The sequence below is a fragment of the Crocuta crocuta genome, unplaced genomic scaffold (genome assembly GCF_008692635.1).
Source record: "Crocuta crocuta isolate KB4526 unplaced genomic scaffold, BGI_CrCroc_1.0 scaffold39, whole genome shotgun sequence".
Lineage (NCBI taxonomy): Eukaryota > Metazoa > Chordata > Mammalia > Carnivora > Hyaenidae > Crocuta > Crocuta crocuta.
The window spans coordinates 755,039-782,297 of NW_027533334.1; the positions used below are offsets into that span (position 1 = coordinate 755,039).

General features: G+C 36.8%; 1 protein-coding gene and 1 long non-coding RNA gene across 5 annotated transcripts in view; one reads left to right on the forward strand and one right to left on the reverse strand.

The window, feature by feature from the left end:
* The window catches only part of OXR1 (oxidation resistance 1), a 360,417-nt gene that overhangs the window by 58,893 nt on the left and 274,265 nt on the right, over positions 1-27,259 (reverse strand). The window contains exon 1 of one of the 4 annotated variants that reach the window (XM_077748155.1): positions 4,399-4,407. The exons of the other annotated variants lie outside the window; for them this stretch is intronic. Coding sequence (XP_077604281.1) covers positions 4,399-4,402 — 4 coding nt within the window. The 5' untranslated portion in view covers positions 4,403-4,407. Of the gene's footprint in view, positions 1-4,398; positions 4,408-27,259 lie in introns of those variants that run through there. 4 annotated transcript variants of the gene reach the window in all.
* LOC144218345 (uncharacterized) lies at positions 23,339-26,759 on the forward strand. The gene is made up of 3 exons (XR_013331125.1): positions 23,339-23,404; positions 24,072-24,277; positions 26,371-26,759. It is a non-coding gene; the product is annotated as an uncharacterized LOC144218345 (long non-coding RNA).

Below are 27,259 nucleotides of genomic sequence, written 5' to 3' on the forward strand. Positions count from 1 at the left end.
AGCAAAATATATTCACCGTCGATATTCTACAAGATTAAAATGACAGGAAAATTAGTTCTACCCAAACCCAAACAATCTAAGAAGTATCTATTTCATTTGTTTTCTATCTAATCTTAGATGAATTCTGACCATACTAGCTTGTTTATAGGTACCTAAGTGGCTCAGTTTGGTGAATGGTTCTAATAAAGCATTAATAATAAAAACAATAAGTCTGAATCCCAAAAAGCTCAGCTCCACAATGCGTGAAAAAACTCTCCCAAAACCTTCCTGATCACATAGGCTAACCCAAGACTCTTTTATTAATCCCATAGCATATGTAGGTCTCCTTCGTAGCACCTAGCAAGGTTTTAAGTTTTGATCTCTTTTTAATCCTTTCTACTAAACGGGTAACCTACAAAATACTGAGCTTGCTTTGTTCCACAATGCCTCTTCAGTGCTTAACAAAGGGCCTGACATTGCAAACCACCTGTGTGAATGAACTGATGTTCTGTACCTTGAACTACCCCAATTCTCATAAACAGTCATTAATTTTCCATAAAGAAGAACAAAGAATTATGGCTCATATATTACAGCCCTAGGAGGTAAANAGAACTCTTAAAATCTGAGGGGGGGGAGACAAAAACTCAGAAAAATAGGCAAATGATTAGACAATTCACAAAAGTATGTAAAAATGGCTTTTAAACTATAAAATTTTCAATCTAACTCATAACTAGAGAAATGCAAATTTAAACTACACTGAAATACAATTTCTCACCTATCAGACTGGTAAAAATTCAGAAGCCTGACTACACATTAAATTGTAGAAAAAGTAGCATTCTTCTGTATTTATGGCAGGAATGTAAAATGAGGGGCGCGTGGCTGGGTCATTTGGTTAAACGTCTGACTCTTGGTTTCAGCTTAGGTCATAGTCTCATGGTCGTAAGAGCCCACATGGGCTCTGTACTGATGGTGTGGAGCCTGCTTGGGATTCTCTCTCTTTCTCTCTGCCCCTATCCTGCTGGTGCTCACTTTCTCTCTCAAAATAAATGAAACATTCAGTTTTTTAAAAAATGCTAAATGATATAATGCTTATGGAAAAGGGTACTATTTTTGCTTTTTCTATTCTGTATTTTCTCCATTGAATAACATATATTTAAATTTGATTTTCTTATAATAAAATATTAAGCTATCTGAAATATAAAACTACTATAAAAGTTTTAAATAGTAATTTCTGATCTTTTAATAAACAGTAGAGGGAGCCAAAAACACTATCCTCATTTTGCCATTTAAACTTCTTAAGCAATGCAAAGTACAATTACAGACTATTTTTAACTAATAATATATATTCACCCTTAATTGATTTTAGGAATAACCATTAGTCTACATTTACTTTGCCTAATAGAAGTTTTTCAATTTGGGTTTCATAATATCCCAAGAGTTCATTAAACATTTAATCACAATGAAGTTTACAATTGCTCTCATTTTCAAGAGTTCACCATGGAGAGCAGTTTAGAACAAGAAAACCAATGTACCAGCTTTCTACAGTTTAAACTTTAAAATAAATTTAAAGTACCCACTTTAAAACTTTAAAATTATGCATTATTTTTAATAATTTTATTATAAACAGTTCTAAATTTTAATAAATATTAAAACATTTAGTCATAAATATAAGTACCAGAGCACAATGAAACAAAGTGATCATTCTCATCTAACAATATGAAAACACAGTCACATAATCAGAATTGAGACTTGTAAATTATCATAGTTGCTACCTACCCCAGTCTCTTATTAGGTAACTTCATAATACATTTTTAAAGTCAGTTGCCAGCATAAAAGAACCCAGAGAGGGAATATGGATAGGAGAGGTCCTACTCTTCTTCCTCACAGAAGTTATTACACTTTAGAAATATAGGGGCATCTGGACGGCTCAGCTGGTTAAACGTCCGACTTTGGCTCAGGTCATGATTTACGGTTCATGGGTTCGAGCCCGGCATTGGGCTCTGTGCTGACAGCTAGCTCAGGGCCTGGAGCCAGTTTCAGATTCTGTGTCTCCCTCTCTCTCTGACCCTCCCCTGCTCACGTTGTCTCTCTCTCTCTCTCAGAAATAAATAAAACATTAAAAAAATAAAGAAATATATAAATAGGGGCACCTTGGTGGCTCAGTCAGTTAAGCATCTCACTTCGGCTCAGGTCATTTTCTCATGACTCATGAGTTTGAGCCCCACATCAGGCTCTGTGCTGACAGCTCAGAGCCTGGAGCCTGCTTTGGATTCTGTGTGTGTCTCTCTCTGTCTTCCCCCCAACTCCCACTCTGTCATTCTCTCTCAAAAATAAACATTAAAAATTTTTTAAAAAGAAATATGTACATATTTATGACTTAACAAACAAAATAATATTTATCAAGTGCTATTATATGCCAGCCACTGTTATAAGTACTTCATATTTATCACCTTATCTGATTCCTCAACCCTATAAAGTAGGTATCATTCTACAATGAAGAAATAGAGACACATTATTGGTTATTGCAACTGGGAAAATGTTACTGGCATCTAGTGGGTACAGGCCAATGCTAAACATGGTGTGCGAAACAACATATACCACATTTCCCCTACAACAAAGAATGATCTTCCCAGAATTTCAGTACTGTTGAGATTGAGAAACCTTTCTATATACCCAGCACCTTATATTATGTCTGGCATACAGTAGGTGTTCAGGAAAATTCTGATAGGTAAATGAATATGTAAAACTTTCCCCAGATACAATTACCTTGATGTAAAGAGCAAGGGACTTAGATTTTACTCCATCTTTACCAGAAGCAGACACATACATGTAATCTAGAGCAATAAACATTCTTCTAAGCTGAATCCTACAAAATTCGATATTTTGTTTTAATAATCTGATCCAAAATGTTATACCTTCTAATTTCTTCTTTTGCTATTTAGAGAATGTTATTTTGCCACCCTATGACATTTTTCAGTTCTAGAATGTCTATTTTTCTTTTTTATAGCTTGTTTCTTTCTTCAAAATCCTCAATTAGCTCATAATTCTCAACACAGCTATTTTATTTTTTCAACACAGCTATTTGAAGTTATAACTACAATATCCAGAGTTCTTGTAGGTCTGCTTCTATTCACTGTTGTTTCTGAGATCTTGTCATGTGCCTAATTATATTCTTTGTGCTGCATTCTTTTTGCAAAATTGCCTACTGACAGAATTTGACACACAAAAAGCTGTACTTCTCCAGAAAATACTGTCTGCTTCTGTCAAACAACTGAGGACACTAGCAATGCCAGATCTCGTTACTAAAGATAGAGGAATGATGATCTGAAATTAAGCCAATATCCTACGACAATCCACCGACTTCAGTTTTTCTGTACCCTAAGGTACAATGTTTTAGGGTCTTGTATTTTATCCCTGTTCCCTTATACCTGTATGTTGTTAAACACCCTTTAATCTTCCCATTGCTATTTCTAGAATCAACACATTCCCCAGGGAAAAAGCAATCCCAAATTGGAGCTGCTTCTCCTTGGTCTCTGTCCACTCAGGTCCTAATCTAGTCAGTATCAGTTTGCTTTCGGATACCCTCAATAAAATTTATTTTGTTTTGGCTGTGCTTTTCAAATTGTTCTCAGCAGGTTAGTCTGAAATACCCAGCTTGCTAATACCAGGTTCAGAAGACCTAAAAGATTTTTAAGCAGAGAATTGACAAAGCAGCATTAGAACTTTAAAGATCATTTTGGTAACAGGATGGGAAAGGCAGACTGGAGGAAGAAACCTGAAAACCAACAATGAAAGCAGCATCCAGTTTTAAAATACTAAAAGATTCCTGTTATAATAGAATACTATAATTTTGGTAGTAGCTACTGATAAAAAGTGTGATAATTTAAAAATATTGAGCTGGGAGTCAGTATTTTCAAACACAATAATACAGATATTAAGATTTTAAAATCATCTCCTAAAATACACGAGATTTGCTTATTACAGCTTTTCTAATGATTCCATGACAGTGAGGTAATATAGGGAAAAAAAAACAAGCAAACCTTACTTCTGATGACTCCTCATCCATAATCAAAACAAAAACAAATTTAAAAATCCCTCAAGTTTTCTTCAACTTTGTGAACATCCTCCTCTAGTTTTCACTCTTTCTGCTTCTTTTCATCATTGAAAGTTTGAAAACAAGAGTCTACTTTCACTATCTTTACTCCATCCCCACCTACTGATTCCACAATGCACTACAATGGCTTCTCTCTTCCCAGTTCACTAAACCTGCCTTGGCAAAGCTGAACTCCATGGCAAATTTGATGGGCTTGTTCAATTTTATTTTATTTTATCTTTGTGAAGCATTCACAAACTAACTCCTTCCCAGTGTTTATCTTTCCCTTTATTTGGTAATATCTCATATTCTTATTGGTTTCCTACCCATTAGTTGTTCCCTTTTCGTACTTTTCTTTATCTAGCCAAGGATTTTTTCAGTGATCCACTTCTAAGCGAAAAGCTCCAATATACAAAGTGCAATAATAGAGCCTTGCTACTTAAAGTTGTGTTTCAAAGACCAACAGCATTGGCATCACCTAGGAGCTTACAGTGACTTTGGAATCTCAGGTGTCATTCCAGAACTACTGATTCACAACTGATTTGAATGTACAGTAAATTTGAGAAGCACTGTTAATAGAGCTTTTGAGGATCAAACTGGCAGACTGAATAACTGACAGGAAAAAAAACAGGCTTCCCTACTGGTGACAATAAGACTAGTAATTTTCAAATCTCTGTCAAATTAATAGAACTGTTTTCTAAAGTAGTCACTGTGAGGGGTGCCTGGGTGGCTCCGTCCTTTGAGCTACTGATTCTTCATTTCTGCTCAGGTCATGATCTTGCGGTTCGTGGGTTCAATCCCCCTCACTGGGCTCCACACTACAGTGTGGAGCCTGCCTGGGATTCTCTCTCTCTCCCCATTTCTGCCCTTCCCATGCACACTCAGTCTCTCTCAAAATAAATGGACAGGCTTAAAAAAGTTGTTTTTCAAGTAGCCACTGTGATAGACTTCACTGCTGCTAAGCAGCCTGTATTCCTCCTTGGGGAGGAATATAAAATCAGTATCCTACTAATGTCTGGCACGGCCATGTGACTTACTTTGCTCACTGAAACATGAACAGAAGTGAAGAGTATTCCAGGTAAAGTGTTAAAGTGTTAAGATCAACATTATACATCTTAACTCTCTATTTCCTTTATGTCAAGACCAGGGCTGTTCCATATAGGAGGCTGTTCTATCAACATGGATCCTAGAGGAAAGATGTAATTCCCAAGAGTATTACACAACACATAAGCACACATACATCTGATTATTCCCTTTCTGCTCCTGATTAAATTATAGTGCTTGGAAAATAAAAGAAGAATTCATTCATAAAAGGCAAATCACCTAGTAGGGGAAAAAACATTCTAGCTTAAGACTTCTTTATGGAAATACTCCTGAATGCCAAAAACCTGAAGTTACGCCAAATGTATCAAAATAAAAACTCTAAGAATGAGGAGGGCATAATAAAAGGACTAGTGAGGAATATTGAACAATTTTTTTTAATGTTTTATTTATTTCTGAGAGAGAGAGAGTGTGAGCAGGGGAGGGTCAGAGACAGAGGGAGACACAGAATCTGAAACAGGCTCTGAGATAGCTGTCAGCACAGAACCCAACACGGGGCTCGAACCCATGAACCGTGAGATCATGACCTGAGCCGAAGTCAGACGCTTAACCGAATGAGCCAACCAAGTGCCCCTGAACAATGTTTTAAAAATGTAATTGAAAAACTAATTGTGAATGTTACAAGTATGAAAAATGTAAAAATAATATAAGAAGTAACTATTAGGAGATGAGGAAAAATGTGGGAGATGAAACTGCTAATGTCATCTCCAAGAGTTAAGTATATCCCAACTAGGGGTGCCTGGGTGGCTCAGTGTGTTAAGTGTCGGACTCTCGATTTCAGCTCAGGTTCATGGGTTCCAACAGGCTCTATGGTGACAGCATAGAGCCTACTTGGGATTCTCTCTCTCCCCCTCTCAAGACAAACTTATTTTTTTTAAAAAAGTAGGTCCTGCCTAAAACTGAGGTTAGAATTAAAAATATCAATATCTTATTAATAATTTGTAAAATTCTGCTTTCCTTTAGACACATCTTTTAGGAAATACTTAGGGCAAACAAATAATGTCTTTCAGTTATTCTTTCCTTCTGACCATCATTCTATATGTACATATACATAGATTTTGACAGTAATGCCTATCTTGATACTAATTATCTCTCTGGATGGCTAGATTAGAAGTGGCTTTTAAACTTTAACCTTTGCAATATATGACTTCTTCATAGTTAGCACACATGAATTTTACTAAAAAAAAAGAAACATGCTATAAAAGACTAGAAGCAAATATACTAAGATCTGTCTTCAGCATTTCTCTTTCAAGCATATAAATGTGTCTTCTTTTCAGGAACTTTTCACTGTCACCTCAATTTTCCAAAGGTCTCAATTTTATCCAGATGCTGGCATGCAATTTAAACACACATCTTTTTTTTCTGAACCTGAATTATAAGACAGGTGCATGCCCAAAATGCTTGGGAAGAAAAAAGATGAAAAGAAAAAACAAAAACTCATCAAGGATCAGTAATTTGATTGAGAAACAGGATTGAGGAAAATAGTGTTTTTTAATCCCACCTACACATTAGAATCACCCGGGAAACTTGAAATTAGTTGAAGTCGGGACACCTGGGGGCTCAGTCGGTTAAGTGTCCCACTTTGGCTCAGGTCATGATCTCATGGTTTGTGGGTTGAAGCCCCGCATCGGGCTCTGTGGTGACAGCCAGCTCAGAGCCTGGAGCCTGTTTCAGATTCTGTATCTCCCTCTCTCTCTGACCCTCCCCGGCTCACACCGTCTCTCTCTCTCTCTCTCTCAGAAATAAACAAAACATTTAAAAAAAAGTAGCTGAAATCCTAAACTTACAGATTCTGATTTATGATCTACTCTTTGATTATTGTCTGATCATAGAAATCATGCTAAAAGTGGGGCCTGGCTATTCAGAATTTTTAAAAATCTCCCAAGGGAATTCTCATGTGCAGTCAGGATTAGGTCCCACTGCTAAGAAAAGTGCTTCCCAGTGAATCTTTCTGCAGTGATAGAAATAGTTTATATCTGTATTACCCAATCTGGTAGCCACTAGCCTTGAGGCTTTGGAGTGCTTGAAATATGGGAAGTGGGGCTGAAAACCAAATTTTTAATTTCACTTAATTTAAAATAAAATAGCCACATGTGCCTAACTGCTACCATACTGGACAATGCAGATATAGAATCCAGGATTCAAATTCCTCAATTCAGTTCCCCACTGGTCACATTTCAAGTTTTAATAGCTACACTTGCCTAGTGGTTACATAATGGATAACACAAATAGGGAATATTTCATCACTGCAGAAAGTTCTACTGAGTAGCACTGCTCTAGAAAATCTAAAATCCAGAGTCTTCACTATAAGAAAATCTGTAGTTTATACTAGCACTTTTTACCCCTGAGTTAAGATACACCATCTGGTAACTGCATATTTGGTTTAACTGCATTGGCCCTGTCAGAACTCTTTTATTACTTGCCTTTTGTTGTTATACCATTGAATCATACTAAAGAATGGTGTTAAAAAATAGCTTTTTGAAATCAGAAGTTCTATTTACTATAAAGATGGTAAGGATACTTTTTGCTATATTAGAGTTCCATGAGAATTTTTTCTCATTTTAACAGGAATAGTGATATTCTTGCAATGAAGGAACTTTTTAGCAATGATGGAAATGTTCTATACTTACGTTACCCATTTTAGTAGCCACTAACAAATGTGACTATTGAGTACTGAAACGTGACCAGTAAGGAACTGCATTGAGGAATCTGGATTCTAGATTCTATTTCTGCATTATCCAATACGACAGCAGTTAGGCACCTGTGGCTATTTTAAATTAAATGAAATTAGAAATTTAGTGTTTCTCCTTCCTATCTTATCAACAGTTTTGTCTATCTTATGGACACTAATTTATGTCTGATCACATTACCCTTTTTTCACTGAATGTCAGAAAACAAAGGCAAATTTTTGACCTTTCTTTAACACATGAATTCAACCTTAAAACATGCGCTTTTTTGGAACAATACAATTTATCAAGAGTCTCTTAATGTAAGTTTGTTGTTGACCATGAAAAGAGTCTTTATAAACAGAAAAAACTATTTAATTAATAAAATAGTACTTTACTTACTTGATTTACTAAAGTACGAATATAAAAGCCTAGTTTTCCTCTAAGTTTTCATCTATAAAGTGCGTTTTATTTGACAATCTTGTAATGTTGAACACACTTTCCAGGTGCTTTTGATAGCTGATCAACTCAAAGAGAAAACAAATTAAATCATCCTATTATAAACTTGGGTAATTAAATTTTCTCACATCCAATAAACTGAATTTATAAATTTACTATATTCTATTTTAAACACTTCAATTACCTTTAACAAGTAAACCGTTCTAAGAACTGTAGGTAATACATTATAAAGTTTTAAATATTATTAACATTAAGTTCTAAATAATCTCATGGTTTCTAAGTTAAGCCAAATACGTGCACCTCTCAATTAAAAAAAACAATTACACAAATAAGTGTTTTAAATAGTATTTACAAAACTAATTTGTATGCACCTTAATAGGCCTAATTCTCTGAAACAACAGTAGTTTGAAAACCAAGTACACTGATTATTCCTAAACTTAACACAAAAATACTAAGCATTTAATAAGTTTTCTCTTTCTATATTTACTTCTAACCTTATCATAGATAAAAGATTCCTCAAGGAAAAAAGTGATTCTAAAAGCATGGTCCTCAGAGCTGGAGCACCAGCATTACTTGGTAAAAATTGTTAGAAATGGGTATTATAGGGCCCAACCCAGAAGTACTAAATCAGATGTTCTGGGGAAAGGCCCATCATTTTCGTTTTAACAAGACTTTCAAGTGATTCTGACACACACTAAAGTCTAAGAATCACTGCTTTACTGTAGCCTCAAATATTCAGAGGCAGCTTTGTCCTAAAACACAGAGCAGAGTTCAGTGAGATGAGCAGCAATTCCAAAATAGGGAAAACTACCTCATGGTTGATAAGGAAACAATATTATGAGCTCAAACTTACCATCAGTTACTATCAGAGCAGGTTGAGATTGTTTGTCAAGGTTCTTTCCCTGACAATTCCCACCTTAAGAAATGAGACTAAGTGTAGACATCTAGGGTCACCCTCTTCCACTGACCAACACTGAGTTGTTTTTTTTTTTTTTTCAAGTGGTCCTCCAAATTTTTTAGAGGCACTTGGTCTTTCATGGGTTCAAAATAAACTATTATCTAACTCTTACAGATAATCTGCATCTCATCTCTTATAGATAATCTGCATCTGCAATTTCCAACCTAAAACGTATCTAACTTTTCTAATGTCTTCATTGGATTCTACTTTTCAGCTCATTTTAATATCTATCGTTAAAGAAGCTTCAATGACAATTCATCCTAGCCTTTAACTAATTTAACTTGTTTTAATTTAACATCATACATGTTAGAGTTCTGCATTTTTCTCACATTTTTTTTTTCCTGAGAGGGCTGTAACTCAGAAATATGAAGATAACATTCAAATGGATTCTAGATTCTACACCCCTTACTTCTTTGTCTGGCTCCGTTTTTCATCAGGAAAATGGGATAACTGTACCTACCTAGCTTATAGAGTTGTTATTATTAGGATTAAATACAATATTTGCTAGTGTCTGCCCCAATGCTCCTGGCAATTTTATTCTTGTCGCCGTTTCCTCCTAAACGATAGTGTTTAACTGCTAAAAACTGAAAATAAAATTTAAACAAGACAGAGATGTGTTTAAAAGTATACTGTCACCAAGTGGGAAAACATTTGACATGCAGTGTAGTTTATGGTAATAATTGTATCACAATAAACTGTGACTTAGACGTGATAAATTTATTTACACTTATTTATTACTATATGATCTAGTAAAGTGAATACTTTCAAAGGCTGCATAGTACAGGCTTATGGTCACACTCCCAAACATGACCTATACTCAAGGTCCAAGAATTTTTCTTGAATCAAGTCATAATTGACTCTTTAGGTAAACACAAGAATTGCATCATGTTTTCTTTGTAACTGTTATTAACTATAGCTATAGCAATGGTGTGATAAGCTCCTTAATGTGTCTAAACCCAATTATGGTTTTCTTGGGGGCAACTATATAATGTTGGAGTCAGAAAACACTAAAAGCTAGTAAAAGCAAAGGTAGCCACCTAGAAAAGGAGTAAAGGCATCAGTAACAATAACAGTCCAGTAAGTGGTTTGTTTACAGAAAACTGAGTAAAATCAAGAACATTTGACCAAAATTCTATCTAGTTCATCCTTAATACGTCAACAGTAAAGCTATTTTATCAACACAGCTGATTTTATCAACTGAACAGGCAATGGGGCAAGATCACTAACAACAAACGGGTCCTGAAGTACAACCAATCTACAAGCATGGATGGGTCTGTACACGAAATACTGCTATAGTACAGAGGATATTTTAAAGAATTGAATGAAGGGTGAGAGACAAAAGGAAACTTAGGGAGCTGTTATAAACATCTGAAATAAAGGCAGTCACAAACAGAAAGGGCAGAAGAAACCTTTCAAACAGACTGACAGATCCTCATTCTAAAAGACACAAATACAAAAACACCCCCATAAAAAAAACAACACCCTATATCCAAAATTCATTGGATAGGCAGGTGCAAAAAGAGTTCTCATTTTAAGCAAAGGCAGTAGAAACTAAAAGCACAACCTATTTTTTTTTTAACCTATATATACATGTGTTGCCTCTCAAAGGAGTCAATCTAGGGAACTAACTCTAAAAGTGATGATCACATTTATTGCTGGGGCACTTATTTCTTGAACTGCCTTCAGAACTCGGGAGGCATAACTTGAGAGATCCACAATGTTTTTACAACCAAATGCTATTTTGTAACTTTACCACCAGTCATTTTCACTGGTTGTCTTTTCTTTGAGATGCAAAAGAGCTCTGAAATTGAGAACCTTTAGAATCATCTCATCAGGTTCATTTAAGAGAAACAAGAAAATATAGGCCCAAAGAGATTAAGAAAAATTGACAAACTGTTTCAGCAAGTTAATGACAGGCACATCTGCCCACCTAACTGTGATCATAACTGGGACATCACTAAGGCCTCTATAACTTGTATCAGAGATTTGAGGGCACCATAAATATTAAACAATGTGCCATGAGTTGATAAGGCAGCTTTAATAGAAGAATTTTGAAACTGCAGCTCTGAAGGAAGAGTGTCAGCTGTAGCAGTCTGCTCAATGAATGGTTTTGAATAAATGAATCAGTTATATATGTCGAGGCTCACTGAAATACTGACCATATTCCTGGTTAAGTTCCACCACATATTTCTGAATTCTCCATTATCTAGAGGTTGGTCATCTATCAATTGTTTTCAATTAGGCAACTAAAGACTCATTTTTAAAAATCCTCTATTCAGGGGTGCCTTGGTGGCTCAGTCGGTTAAGCGTCCAACTTCGGTTCAGGTCAAGATCTCATGGTTCGTGGGTTCAAGCCCCGCGTCGGGCTCTGTGCTGACAGCCAGCTCAGAGCCTGGAGACTGTTCTCAGATTCTGTATCTCCCTGTCTCTCTGACCCTACCCTGCTCTCGCGGTCTCTCTCTCTCTCTCTCAGGAAAAAAACCAAAACATTAAAATTTAAAAAAAATCCTTTATTCAAACACTTTAAAATTTCAAACACACCTCATCCTTGGTTCCACCTTTAGGAGACAACTTCATCTGGTTAACCCTCTTCAAAGCAGAAATAAAGTAGCCCCCTTTTTCCTTTTCTAATTCCAGAAACAGGAATTCTAAAGACAAGATACGTTACGTAAAGTGAGAAAAAAATACCTAAAGGGGCCATGCTAAAATTAACATTTTAATATTCAAGTTTCTCCAAAGCTTAACTTCCACACCTACACACAGACCTATAGATGTGTCCACCGCTTCACTGCTTTAAAATGAATGGCAGGATGTGGAGCACGGACAGATTTTACACTCTGTGAGCTTCTCTGACTACTCTAAACTCTCATAAGTTGACTCTCATAACACCAAAGTGCATAAGAAGCCAACGAGCAAAAACAAAATACAAATAATTAGGAGGGGCCTGCCACTCATTGTAACTTAGAAANATTATGACGAAAGAAAACTAACCTACGCGCGGGTACAAGTGGTCACGGAGAAGAAAAGTTTTCGAAGTTCCGCCATCGCAAGACAACACGCAGCCTTTCAAAATACGTGACGCAAAAATCAATCTAGGTTCCAGCGTAAACCAGGCATTTTCTCTTCCAAAGCTATGACAAGTGCTCAAGCGAATCCCAGCAGCTGACAAACATCAAATAAAAACACTGACCTAAACCAAAACCAAACCAGGCACGGCGTTCGTAACTACCCCGAAGACGAAAAGCGCCGGCAGGATAAGGGGTTCAAGAGTCCCCCGCCGGCGGGAGGGCAGAAAGGATGGCTCGTACCCCCGAAACACTTGGCGGGGTCAGTGCAGCCGAATCTAGGTGAAGAAAGCAGGAAGAGCAGAGCAGGAAAAGCGACGGCGCACACAGAACGCCTTCCGTCCCCCGAGCAGAGCGAGCGCTTCCCTCCTCGCCCCCTCCCTGCCTCCAGCCCAGGCACACCTGCCANCGGGGAAAGGGGAGGAGGGCGAGCCTTGGGCCCCTAGGGCTGAGCCGGGGTTAAAAACGGGAAAAACGGCCCAGGGGAGGCTTTGCTGGAGTTGCGCTGAGTTTGGGGACGTAGGAGGGCCATCTCAAAAAGTTTGCTTGAGTGAGTGAGTGAGTGAGTGAGTGAGTGTGTGTGTGAAGAGGAGGGAAACAATTCATTTGAAACTTTCGCAGCTTGTAATTTTGGGGGGCGGGGTGGGGGTAGAGAGGAAAGAGGGAAGGTTAATTTTAACATAAAACTTCAGTTATAGTTAAAATAAAACCAACGTAGATAAAATGCTTCTTAGGAAGCATTATGAGACCATATTCGTAGAATAGAGCATTAATAGTCTCGTTTTAAGTTCTTTGTAGCCTTATGAACTGATGTTAGTTCGACATTCCATGAATCTGGTCCTGTAAAGCAGGGTAATTAAGGGCTTTAGTGTGCAACCTTATCCTCCTTTAAGCAGAGGAGCAATGACTTTTGACAAACATTTACTACTCGATTTTGTTTCCTGTGGGATCTGGTTATTCTCTTCCGTTCACATCTGTTTATATCACTTTTAGTTTTTCTCACACAGTAAATAAACCCTCTTTTTTGGATCTACCAATTCATGTCTGTGAAGAAAAGTTTTGAATTATTTAGGGGTTGAAAGAGGTGGTCGTAACAAACAATAGAATCCAGAGAATCTTTCAGGAATTTAAGCTTTTTGCCAAACTATACAGATTATCCCCTCTTCCCTTTTTCTAAGTGATCTTTTTCCCACCATCACCATTTTCAGATTAAATTCTTACTAGAAACACTTAACCATTCTAACAAGGGCATCACCTTTACACCTGGTTAAAAATACAGAATGTTTGCCCTGTACCCTCAGAGTGTAATTCAGCGTTTGTGAGAAAGGACCCAGGAATCTGCATATCCAGCAATCATTCAAGCGTTCAGAGGTGCTGCTTGGGAAAGCACTACCTTCTGGACCTCCTATGGGACCCATGCGTAGAATGGTTAAGTGGCTCCTAGTTCTTCAGAGATTTCCATTTGATAAGGAAGCATTACCACCCTTCGCATCACTTGTAAAATCACTCGGAGGCTCAGGAAGCTTAAAAATCACACTGGAATGGGGGCGTCTAGGTGGCTTAGTCGGTTAAGTGCCCAAGTTCGGCTCAGGTCATGATCTCACGGTTTGTGGGTTTGAGCCCCTTGTCCGGCTCTGTGCTGACAGCTCAGAGCCTGGAGCCTGTTTGAGATTCTGTGTCTCCCTCTCTCACTGACCCTCCCGTGCTCACGCTGTGTCTCTCTCTCTCTCTCTCAGAAATAAATAAAAACATTAAAAAAAAAATCACACTGGAATGATGGAAGTCTAATTCTGATTAACTAAATTGAAATTGTTTTTCTAAGATATGTTTTACATCTTGAAATTTATCATTTAGTGTGTGATAATCATATCCAAAATAGTGCTGGAGTAGTTTACACTTGATTGAATCTGCACTTTTGCATCCAACTTTAGCAGGAACTTGTACTCTACCAGATCAAACACAGGTTTACAGGCAGTTAATCCATGAATTTTTTTCTGCTTCTGTTTCATGGAAAGCTAGAAGTGCTGGAGAAAAAATGTATAACCTTAATGATTAAGGGTTTTACAAATTTTGATTTAAACACAACTAAGCCCTAATGTCTCCAAAATCCTTTTATTCATATAATCTATCAGCTGTTTTTTATTCTTCACATTAGTTTTCTGAACCATCAACATTCCCTTGAAGTTACTAAATTCATCATTGCAAAATGTTACTTTGCCTTCTGTATGTAAAATCATAGGCCACCCAATATGAATACTCTCACTTTTCTTCCCTTTTTCTCTTCCATCTACAGCAAGCTCATCTACATTAGTTTGCTTCAGAAGGAAGGAAGTCCTTACTCCTGTACATGCTGTTCCTTCTCCAAATTAACTCTTGATCTTACTCAGGTTTATGTTGTCTATGACTTGCCAGCCTCATTACTTCTCTCTTGTGTTATTTTCTCTCTCTACTTTGGTTCCTTCCCCTTTATCCTACCAATATCATCCACATACATCCTTTCCATCCTTTAAAAAAAATGTTTCTTTATACCATGCCTGTCTCCTCCAGAAGCCTTTGCTTCGTTTAAAAATAGCTTTATTGACATATGATTTACAAACCATATAATTCACCTGTTAAAAGTATACGATTCGGGGCACCTGGGTGGCTCAGTCGGTTAAGTGTCCAACTTTGGTTCAGGTCATGATCTCACAGTTCCTGGGTTCGAGACCCGCTTCCAGCTCTGTGCTGGCTGCCAGCTCAGAGGCTGAAGCCTGTTTCAGATTCTGTGTCTCCCTCTCTCTCTGACCCTCCGCTGCTCACGCTGTCTCTCTCTCTCTCTCTCTCAGAAATAAATAAAAAGCAAAAAACAAAAAGTATACATTTCAACGGATGCTGTTTATTTACAAAGTTGTTAAACCATCACCAAAATCTAATTTTGCAACATTTCTATCACCCCCAAAAAGAAACCTCTTACCTATTTGCAGTCACTCCCCATTCCCACCCCTAGGAGTTGATGACCACTAATCTACTCTCTGTCTTTATGGATTTGCCTTTTGTAGATCTCATACATATGGAATTATATAATATCTGGTGTTTGGTGTCTGACTTCTTTCACTTAACATGTTTCTGAGACTTATACATGTTATAGCACGTATTCGTATTTCATTCATTTCTATTGCAAATAATATTCCATTGTATGGCTATATCAAATTTTATTTTTTTGTAAGTTGAGAATTTGGATTGTTCTCAGTTTTTGGCTATTATGAATAATGTTGCTATGAACATCTGTGTGCAAATTTTTTATGGATATATGTTTCATTTCCCTATATATACTACTGTAAGCCTAAGTTATATAACATGATAATTTGATACAAGTATATATTGCAAAATGATTACCATAATAATGTTAGTTAACACCTCCATCAATACACACAATTCTTTTTTTTTTTTGTGGTGAAAACATTTAAGATTTATTCTTTTAGTAATAATCAAGCATATAATATACTATTGTTGACTATAGTCACCATGCCATATATTGGATCCTCAGAACTTACTCATCTTAAAACTGGAAGTTTGTATCACCTGAGCAACATCTCACCATTAACTCCAACTTCTAGCTCCCCATCCCCTGCAACCACTGTTCTACTGTATGTTTCTATGAACTCAACTTTTTTCGATTCTACATGTGAGATCATACAGTATTTGTCTTTCTTTGACTTCTGTTTTCACTTAGCAGAGTGCCCTCAAGATCCGTCCATGTTGTTGCAAATGATAGGATTTCCTTCTTTTTAATGTCTGAGTAATATTCCTCTGTGTGTGTGTGGCGGGGGGGAGGCATAATTTAGTCTGTCCCACCTCGGGCCACCACGCGGGCCCCTGAGTCCCTGCTCTGCTCGGGGCCCCATGCTGGAGCAGTGAGGGCCAGGGAAGCCCAGGCCCTGCCCTCCCGAAGCAGTAGTATATATAGGGAAATGAAACATATATCCATAAAAAACTTAGCTAGATTAGCTATTTGAGGTCTTTTGCAATTTCTTTTGAATCTTAGGATTGTTTGTTTTATTTCTAAGAAAAATGCCACTGGACTTTTGATAGAGATTGTATTAAAAATGTAGAACACTTTAGGTAGTAAAGGCATTTTAACAATATCGTTCTAATACATGAACACAGAATACCTTTCTATTTATTTGGATCTCCAATTTCTTTCCTCAGTATCTTATAGTTTTCAGAGTAGAGATCTTTCATCTTTTTGGTAAATTTATTGTGAAATATTCTTTTTGTTTATTTATTTGTGTATTTGTTTATTATTTAGTTTATTGTTTTTGATGCTGTTATATATGGGATTGTTTGCTTTATTTCTTTTTCAGATAGTTCATGGTTAGTCTATGTGAATGGAACTGCTTTTCTCTGTTGATTTGTTTTTTTTTTTTTTAANCTGCTCTGCTCGGGGCCCCATGCTGGAGCAGTGAAGGCCAGGGAAGCCCAGGCCCTGCCCTCCCGAAGCAGTAGTATATATAGGGAAATGAAACATATATCCATAAAAAACTTAGCTAGATTAGCTATTTGAGGTCTTTTGCAATTTCTTTTGAATCTTAGGATTGTTTGTTTTATTTCTAAGAAAAATGCCACTGGACTTTTGATAGAGATTGTATTAAAAATGTAGAACACTTTAGGTAGTAAAGGCATTTTAACAATATCGTTCTAATACATGAACACAGAATACCTTTCTATTTATTTGGATCTCCAATTTCTTTCCTCAGTATCTTATAGTTTTCAGAGTAGAGATCTTTCATCTTTTTGGTAAATTTATTGTGAAATATTCTTTTTGTTTATTTATTTGTGTATTTGTTTATTATTTAGTTTGTTTTTGATGCTGTTATATATGGGATTGTTTGCTTTATTTCTTTTTCAGATAGTTCATGGTTAGTCTATGTGAATGGAACTGCTTTTCTCTGTTGATTTGTTTTTTTTTTTTTTTAATGTTTTTTATTTATTTCTGAGAGAGAGAGAGACAGCGTGAGCAGGCGAGGGTCAGAGAGAGAAGGAGATACAAAATCTGAAACAGGCTCCAGGCTCTGAGCTAGCTGTCAGCACAGAGCCCGACAAGGGGCTCACACCCATGAACCGTGAGGTCATGACCTGAGCCGAAGTCGGATGCTTAACCGACTGAGCCACCCAGGCACCCCTCTCTGTTGATGTGTATCCTGCAACTTTATAAAATTTGTTTATTAGTACTAATAGTATTTTCATGGAGTTTTTAGGATTTTCTATATATAAGATCCTGTCATCTGCAAATACAGACAATTTTATTTCTTTAATATTTAATTGCCTTTTATTTCTTCGTTTTGCCTAAATGCTCTAGCTAGAACTTTCAGGACTATTTGAATAGAGAGTAGGCGCCCTTGTCTTCTTCCTGATCTTAGAGGAAAATCTTTCAGACTTTTACCATTGAGTGTGATGTTAGCCGTGGGCTTGATAGGGCCTTCATTATGTTGAAGTACATTCCTTCCATACTCAATTTATTGAGAGCTTTTGCCATGGTTGGAGAATGAATTTTGTCAGTTATTTTTCTATATGTTCATTATTTTTCTATATCTATTGTGATGGTTATATGATTTTTATCTATTAATGTGGCATATAACATTTATTGATTTGCATATTTAAACCGTTCTTGCATCTCAGGGTTAAATTCCACTTGATCATGGTGTATGATCTTTCTAATATGCTACTGAATCTGGTTTGTTAGTATTTTGTTAAGAATTTTGCATCTCTATTTATTAGAGATATTGTCCTGTAGTTTTCTTTTCTTCTGGAGTACTTACTTGGCTTTGGTATTAGGGTAATGGTGGCCTCATAAATGAGTTTGGGAGTGTTCCCTCCTCTTCAGATTTTTTGGAGAAGTTTAAGAACTAGTATTAATTCTTCTTCAAATGTTTGACAGCACTCTCCATTGAAACCATCTGGTCCTGGGCTTTTCTCTTTTGAGATGTTTTTGATTACTGATTCAGTGTCCTTACTCACATTTGGTCTGCTCAGATTTTCTACTTCATTATCCTATTTTAATAGGTTGTATGTTTCTAGGAATTTATTCATTTCTCCCAAGCAATCCAATTCTAGGCATATAATTGTTCATACTGGGTCTCTTAGGAACCTTTATATTTGTGTGTTATCAGTTGTAATGTCTCCTCTTTCATTTCCAAATTTATTTATAGCTGTTTACTCTTTCTTTCTTAGTCCAGCTAAAGGTTTGTCACTTTTGAGTTTGTCACTATTGTTTTTCTGGTCTCCATTTCATTTATCTGCTGTGATCTTTGTTAGTTCCTTCCTTCTAACTTTTGAATTAAGTTTGCTCTTTTTCTAGCTCTTTGTGGTATAAAATTATGTTGTTTATTTGAGATCTTTCCTTTTTCATATTTTTTTCTATAAAATACCCTCTTAGTACTGACCATGCTGTTTCTAATAGTTTGGGTATGTTGTTTATTCATTTTTTTGTTTCAAGATACTTTTCACTATCCCTTTTTGCCCACTGGTTGTTCAAGAGTGTGTTGTTCAATTTCCAAATATTTCTGAATTTTCCAGTTTTCTTCCTGTTATTGAATTCTAGTTTCATAAAATTGTGGTTGGGAAGGATATTTTGTATAATTTCAACCCTTTTAAATTTGCTGAGACTTGTTTTATGACCTACCATATGATCTATCCTGGAGAATGTTCCATGTGGACTTGAGAAGAATGTGTATTCTGCTACTGTTGGATGGAATGTTCTGTATATGTCTGTTAGGTCCATTTGGTTCAAAGTATAGTTTAAAACCAATATTTCTTGGTTGATTTTTCTGTCTGGCTGATCCATCCATTGCTGAATGTGGGAGATCAAAGTTCCCTATTATTATTGTATTGATATCTATTTCTCCCTTCATATCTCTTAATATTTTTATTTATTTTGAGAGAGAGAGAGAAAGAGAGCACACACACTTGCATGACCAGGAGAGGGGCAGAGACAAAGAGGGAGGGAGAGAATCCCAAGCAGGCTCTATACAGTATGGGTCTGCCTAATTTTGAATTAGTGGGATGAACCGACTGAAATTTCTGCATTAGAAGGACCTAAGTGTTATGGAAAAGAGGACACAGAACTTTCAGAGACACCCCCCACCCTCCTCCCCCAGAACATCCTGCTCTTATGGTGGGGAACTTCCTCTGGATAAAAGAAAAAAACGCCCGAGTCTCTACTCTTGCACACACACCATCTTTGAATCTATCCTTCATACCACCAACAAAGTGAATTTATTGAAAAGTTTAATCTTGCCATTCTGCAGATCAAAATTTTACACTATTGGCATAAAACCTACATTTTTTATCAGGGCTTTAAAATGCCTCCAAAATCTGGTCCTGCCTATTTCTTCTCTAGCCTCAAACCTCACTTACATACAGTATGGAGCCCAACATGGAGCCCTATCCCATGAACCCTGAGACCATGACCTGAGCTGAAATAAAAAATAAGATGCTCAATTGACTGAGCCACCCTGGCACCCCCACATCTGTTAATACTTTAAAAAATCTATTTAGATGCTCCAGTATGGGTACATCTATGTTAATGGTTATTCTGTTTTCTTTTTTTCATATTTATTTACATTTGGGGGGGTCAAGGGGAGGGGCAGAGAGCGAGAGGGAGACAGAATCTGAAGCAGGCTCCAGGCTCTAAACTGTCATACAGAGCCTGACACGGGGCTCAAACTCACAAACCGTGAGATCATGACCTGAGCTGAAGTCAGATGCTTAACTGACTGAGCCACCTAGGTGCCCCAGATTATATTTTATTAATGAATTGACACTTCTGTCATTTTGTCATAACCTTCTTTGTCTCTCATTACAGTTTTTAAAGTCTATTTTGTCTACTCTTAACTGACTGAGCCACTCAGGTGCCCCAGATTATTATATTTTATTAATGAATTGACACTTTTGTCATTTTGTCATAACCTTCTTTGTCTCTCATTACAGTTCTTGACTTAAAGTCTATTTTGTCTACTCTAGGTATAGCTACATTTGCTCTCTCTTGGTTTCCATTTGCATGGAATATCATTTTCCATCTCTTCACTTTTAGTCTATGTGGTCCCTGTAGCTGATGTGAGGCTCTTGTGGGCAGCATATAGTTGCATTTTGTTGTTTTGTTTTTTGTTTTAAATCCACTTAGCCACTCTATGCCTTTTGATTGGAGAATTTAATACATTTATATTTAAATGAACAGGTATGAAGGACTTGATAAGTAAAGGCTTACTGATACCATCTTAGATTTTTCTGGCTGTTACTTTGTTTCTTTGTTCCTTTCTTCCTCTCTTGCTGTCTTCCTTTGTAAATGGATGAATTTCCATAGTGGTATGCTTTTATTTCCTTCTTTCTATCTTTGGAGTATCTGCTGTAGGTTTTTGCTTTGTGGTTACCATGAGTTTCATGTGAAACATAATAGATTATTTTAAGTTGATAATTTAAATAGCATGTAAAGACTCTACACTTTTACCCCTCCCTCATTTTGTTTTTGATATCCCAGTTTTTTAATGTGAATCCATTAACAAATTATTGCAGCCATACTATTTTTAATACTTTTGTCCTTTAACCTGTTTATTAGGGATGATTAATACACAACTACATTACAGTATTTGACTATTCTGAATTTAACTATCTACTTATCTTTATGAGTGTTTTATATTTTCATATGTTTCTGTGTTACCAGTTAACATCCTTTCACATTCACATTTCAATTTGAAGAACTCCTTTTGACTATTTTTTTTTCCTTTAAGGCAGATCTAGTGATGAACTCCTTCAGCATTTATTTGTTTGGGAAAGTCTTTAACTTGCCTTATTTCTCAAGTACAGGTTGTCAATTCATGGAAATAATGTGATATCTACCTGGCATCTGTTTTATGGGATAGAAATGTCTGCAATCAAATTTCTGATGTGATAAACAGAATCACTGATAGAATCAATAAAGTGGACTGATACTAAGGAAAGAGGTTTTGTAAATGTTAAGAAACAAAGGAATGAATTTACTACTCACTTAGTATATCTGCATCTGTTAGTAAACCTAAAGCCTAACTTGATGGATAGCCAAGTTACCCTTGATATTAACTCTTTTTTATTTAAAGATTTAGTGCTTCTTTCTCCACTAAAAGGGTTACACTAGCATTCAAACTTCCTATCATATGAGAAGCACCTGTGTCAAAATTACCATAGAGAAGAAGAGAAGGTTGGATACAACCTTGATCAAAACAGTCAAGAGTATGTGATAAAGACTTAACAGAATAGGAAAGAACTTAATACTGATTAAACACAAATTCCCCTCTAATAGATGCCAATCCTGGATATGATCATTACAAATCCTACTAAAAACCAAGTAACTTTTGCTTATTTTGAAAACTGTTTAAAAAGTGTTAACTACTGCAGAAAACAAACAAATACATATGTAGGTAATCAAATCAAGCAAGGACGTTGAAAATATAACTGAAACTTAAGTCACAATAACTCACATCAACTTGCTATATAATTATTTAAGGACTATTTTTATATCCTGTGAAAGATTATAATTATGTAATTACAGCTCAAAATATTCCATACCTGGAATGTGGAAGCTTCTGACTCTTGGATCAATTTCACTTAGCTCATTTAGAAAATGCAAAGAGATATTACTATTTATATCCAAAGTTGTGGAAACTTAGCAAGGCTTTAAAAGTCTTCAGGATCAATGGCCAATCAAAATCCCCATAGAAGAGTGTTATGTTACGAAGGCAAATATTTGCAGTCTCTTTCCACTGAAAGTTTCTTTTTCTGTCTGTACTTTGTGTGGGATTGTAGTAGAGTGTTTGTTTCTACAGGTGGGACTGCATGCATAGCCATGAAGTAGTCTACTCTTCATCTCTAACTTTCTGGACTCTTCCTCTCTACCCTTGTTCCACTTTTAATTCTATATTAGGTCTTTATATGTTGCTGCAACTTCTTATTTGTGTTTATTGAATAGAATTTTGATATTTCATGTTCTTAATGTAAAAAAGCTGATAAGTGAAACATGTGGATATGTAGTATATTAAATGCTTTATTTGAATGTATTAATTTGAGATATTAATATTAAATAATTTTTAATGTTTGTTTACTTTTGAAAGAGACAGAGACAGAGAATGAGTGGGGGAGAGACAGAGAGAGAGGGAGACAGAATTCAAAGCAGGCTCCAGGCTCTGAGCTGTTAGCAGAGCCCGACATAGGGCTCAAACCCACAAACCATGAGATCATGACCTGAGCCGAAGTTGGATGCATTAGCGACTGAGCCACCCAGGCACCCCATAAATATTTTAAAGTTATAGTTTGGAGTGGTTTTAGGTTAGAATGTAAAAGAAATAACTTTCCTCTCTTTGTATTTTTTAATTTATTAGAAGAATGTAAATGCAAAAATGAAAAGAAAGAGCAAAATAATTTGGGAGAAATCTAAACCTGTTGTTAGTTATTACTTTTATGCCAATTGGCCAAAGTGCCAATTTCCAGCTTCAACTATGGCTGCTAACTAGGTAGTTTTTTTTTTTCCCCTGTTGATGGAAGAAAACTGAACCTTGGGCTCTATGAATTTGAGAAAAAACAAAGCATGGCATTAAAAAGAGAACCCGCCTACAAGTTCATCCATCTCTCTTAAAGAAAGTACTAGGCAGCAATGCCAAGGTCATATCAATATTACACTTGTTTCAGCCATGGTACATGAACAGCAAACTGATAAGTACTGAACATATTATTGGAAAGGATGAGAACCTACTCCTCTTCGCAAAGTGTATGGGGATTCCCCGGCTCCCCATTTCCCCACCCCAAATAGTGTTTGGGGGAGATGCTAATAATGCCAGGCGAATTAGCCAAAATTCTGGCAGCATATCGGAAGAGAAACCCAAACTCGGATGGTAAATCTTTAAATGATCCAGCACTGACTAGATAGGATTAATCTTCAAAAGAATCATGCACTATCTATTTTCTCCCATGGCAGATCTACTCTTAAATCTCGCTTTTCTCAGCAGCAGACACAGCAATGGAAGAGCCGGCTCTGTAGAACCAACAGCATTGGTGTGCAAACCATTTATTGAGTGAGGTGACAGACTGGTTGGCTGGCTTCTTGGCCTATCCTATCGATTTTCTGGGAGTCAAGGAAGGGATGGGAGGAAATTCTTAAAATATAAAGGGAAATTTTAGAACAATGTTTTTAGGCTCCGATTGAGCTGGTCCTGCTAACACATTGCATGATATATAAACACATGTATTTATGTTTGCTCATTAAACCCTATATGCTGTGTGATGCGAAATCCCAGCTTCTAGTTTTTCTTCTCTTAAATCCAACTCCAACACTTGCAGCCAGGACACTCTTATATCCACAGATCTAATTGTTGCTTTTCCTCAATTTTAAAAACACCCCTTGTTCACAGCAGCAGCTTCCTGTTGATAATGAGAATAAGCTGTGAAACCTTTTTCAAAATGCAAATTTCCCAACAGTATCCCCTAGTGCCTACTTCCAGGGTTGTGGGGTAGGGCTCAGGAGGCTACATTTTTGATTATGAGCCATGTTTGAGATTTGCTTCTCTGTAGTTCTTCCAGGTGCTTCTGCATATTTAACTCATGGGAATCGCACATTAACTTCTAAAATAAGGCCATGCATAAGACTAGTTCTGGCAAATACTGAGCAGAAGTGACGTAGGTGTTTTATACTCACATGTTTAAAGAACAGCCTCTATCTAAAATATAGGAAATGTTTTGCACTCCAGATGCCTCTGCCCCTGCCTCAGCAACCAAGGATACTACCTGCTTCGATGACACAGCTCCTAGATGGTGACGCCACCTGCAACCCCCTGGATCCCTGAGGAACTCTGTGGATCAGAACTCTTCCTCCCTAACTTCAGCCTGAACTGGACATGTAATATGGGCAAGAAATAGATCAAGAAATAGACACTTATTACAGCAAGCCACCCAGGTCTGGGAGTTCATTTGGTACTGTAGCATAAGCTTAGCCTACCTTGACTGATACAAGGGTATTGCAAAGGCTTACTTTACATTTATTTTGATCACATATGCCAAATTAATATAGGTTCCCTCCCTCATCTAAAAGTAGAGCATTCCTATGAAAACTTTCATAAGCCTAAATGCTGTAAAGGGGAAAAAAACCCCAATTACCATTAATTTATATGGGAAAATTTTTGAGTATTCTCAGAATAATAAAAAATATAACCTCTCTGGCTTTGCTGATAAAGCATAGATGCTCATAGACACAGTTCAAAGCTACGGTGGCTTTATGCTGAGATGCTGAGGGGTGGGGGGGCTTCACGCTGCCTCTGTAAAGACTCACTGCAAAACAAATGCTGAATGCTGTTTTCACCTGTGCCTTTTGTCCATTACAGTACAAACCCTCTTTGGATTTCTTTTGGTTATTGAAAACAAGTATTAATTAATGTAGGTAGGTCTCGGGTAAAGGTGAAGTGGTATAACCTGAACTTTTACAAAGTAGGGGATACCTGTATACTGAAGATTAGCTGATTTATGCCTCTCATGTCATTTTCATATTCTGGTAAGTATTCTGAGGTTGCAAGACTATTAACTTCTTTATCATTTCAAGTATGTATATGAATAAGGTTTTTCTCGACATTACACAACCAAAAGCAAACAACCAAAACACAATAAGTAGAATGCTGAGTCTCTGATACTAAAAAAGAATCCATCCATCATCTGTCATTCCCAGTGTAAAATTGTAGTTTCATCCACAGCTTAATTCTCTCAAGACATGTCTTTATAATCAGAAAATATTATAAATTTGAACTTGTAAAATATGTGTGTGCTCACAAAGTGCCATTTTTATGTTTTATATACTGGTCTTATATAAAACTTTATTAGAGAAAGCTTGAAAAGAATTGCTTTAGAACTACAAAGGATACATCTCAATTCTCTTGCACACGGATGCCCTAACATATTAATAGCAACTCTATTAGACCTGAGAGAGGCCTTGGTATTTATCTAGTTGAGCCTTTTATTTTTATTGATTTGTTAGCCATGGCCCGGATTCATCAAGTGAGTCTCAGGGTCCTACACTTGGACCAGAACACAGCCAGAACAACACAGGGCTTTCCTACAGAGAATGCTGCCACATAAAGCACTCTATCTTTGGGATGAGCAATTATTTGTGACTCTCTCAATTTACCCAAATATTTGTTGAAGTGGCACGATGTCCCAGAAAGTGATTTTCAGATGTGAAAGCTAGGGCAAACTACTGATTTATTTTTGAGTTTTTGCTTTCTTATCTTATAAAATAAGAGCAAATAATGCCTTATAGCTCTACTGTTATTAGAAAGGATATGTACAGTGTTAGACCCACTGTTCTTTGGCCTTAAATGAATTTAGATTGATTACCTTCAGATATCAGCCTATACTTCTAGATCAGGGTTCAGCAAAGTATGGTCCATGGATCAAATCTGGCATAGCACCTGTTTTTATAAATTTAGTTTTATTGGAACATAGCCACAACGGTTCACTTATGTATTGTCTATGCTGCTCTGGGGACTATAACAGCAGAGATGACTTGTTGTGACAGAGACCTTATAGCCCAAAAGCCTAAAAAATATTTACTCCCTTGCTATGTTCTGAAAAATTCTGCTGACCTGTGTTTCAGATTGCTGAGATCATTTTGAAACTACTCTTGATTCTTTTATTGACAATATCATTCAATATCTCTTTCACTAAGTCAGCCTCAGACTGGTTTCCATTCAAGCTGTTCATAAAAATGTTTAATGAGACACGGGGAAAGAGAGGCCCAGGCACACCACAAGAGACTGCCCTCATGGCTGACGATTGCCACTTACTGGACACAGTTACCTGAAGAAGTATGAACCTGCTAAATGATACTATCCCCCAGTTCTCATTTATCAACAACACTGTGTATTTGTTAAATGCAGAGTGATGAGGGGCTCAAGTGGTTTCAAGCCCGTGTTGTTCCTATATCCTTCAACTCCATTTCAACCCTGTTTTTTCAAATTTGAATTATTCATCTTGCTATAGTTTTTTTTCTTTTTTTGACAGATCTCCTATTCTCCTGGTAGAAACTGGTTAGTGGTCATCAAACCTGATGATTATTCTTCCTGAGCACACTACATTTCCCAGCTTTCTTTTCAATCAGGGGTGGCCTAGTGACTATGTTCCAGCCAACGGAAGGACTGCAAAGGCCATGCATGCTACTTTCCAGGCCTGGCTCACAAGAGCATTGGCGACCCTCCATGGTCTTTTCCTTTTCACAGCCTGGAACCAGATGAGCATGGCGACCTGAGAAGCCATTTATTAAAGATGGCAGAGCCACAGATAGAAAGAACCTCAGTCCCTGAATCCATCCATAGAGGGGAGCCACCCATCACTCAAGAACACCAATTTTGGACTTGAATGTGAAATAAATTTCTATTATATTTAAACCATTATATCTGAATTTTAATTTTTGTTATGAAAGAGTATAATTTTAACCAATACACTTATTATTACTATTATATTACTACTACCAGAATATCACATCCTAATAACTGTTTTCTGGACCAACAAGCTATAATTCATGTAAAGTGGATGTGGGTAGTCTTTCACTATAGTCTCACCTACATTGGCCTAATAATGTCCATTTGACTGTTTTTGTTTTGTATTCTAGTAGCTTATTCTTTAAAAAAATTTTTTTTTTAAATGTTTTATTTCTTTCTGAGAAAGAGACAGCGTGAGCAAGGGAGGGTCAGAGAGAGAGGGAGATACAGAATCTGAAACAGGCTCCAGGCTCTGAGCTGGCAGTCAGCACAGAGCCCGACGCGGGGCTCGAACCCACAAACCGTGAGATCATGACGCTTAACCAACTGAGCCACCCAGGCTCCCCATGGTAGCTCATTCTTAATGGAGAAGAGTAAAGCAAAATTGACATTACACTTGTTCTGCCTTTTAA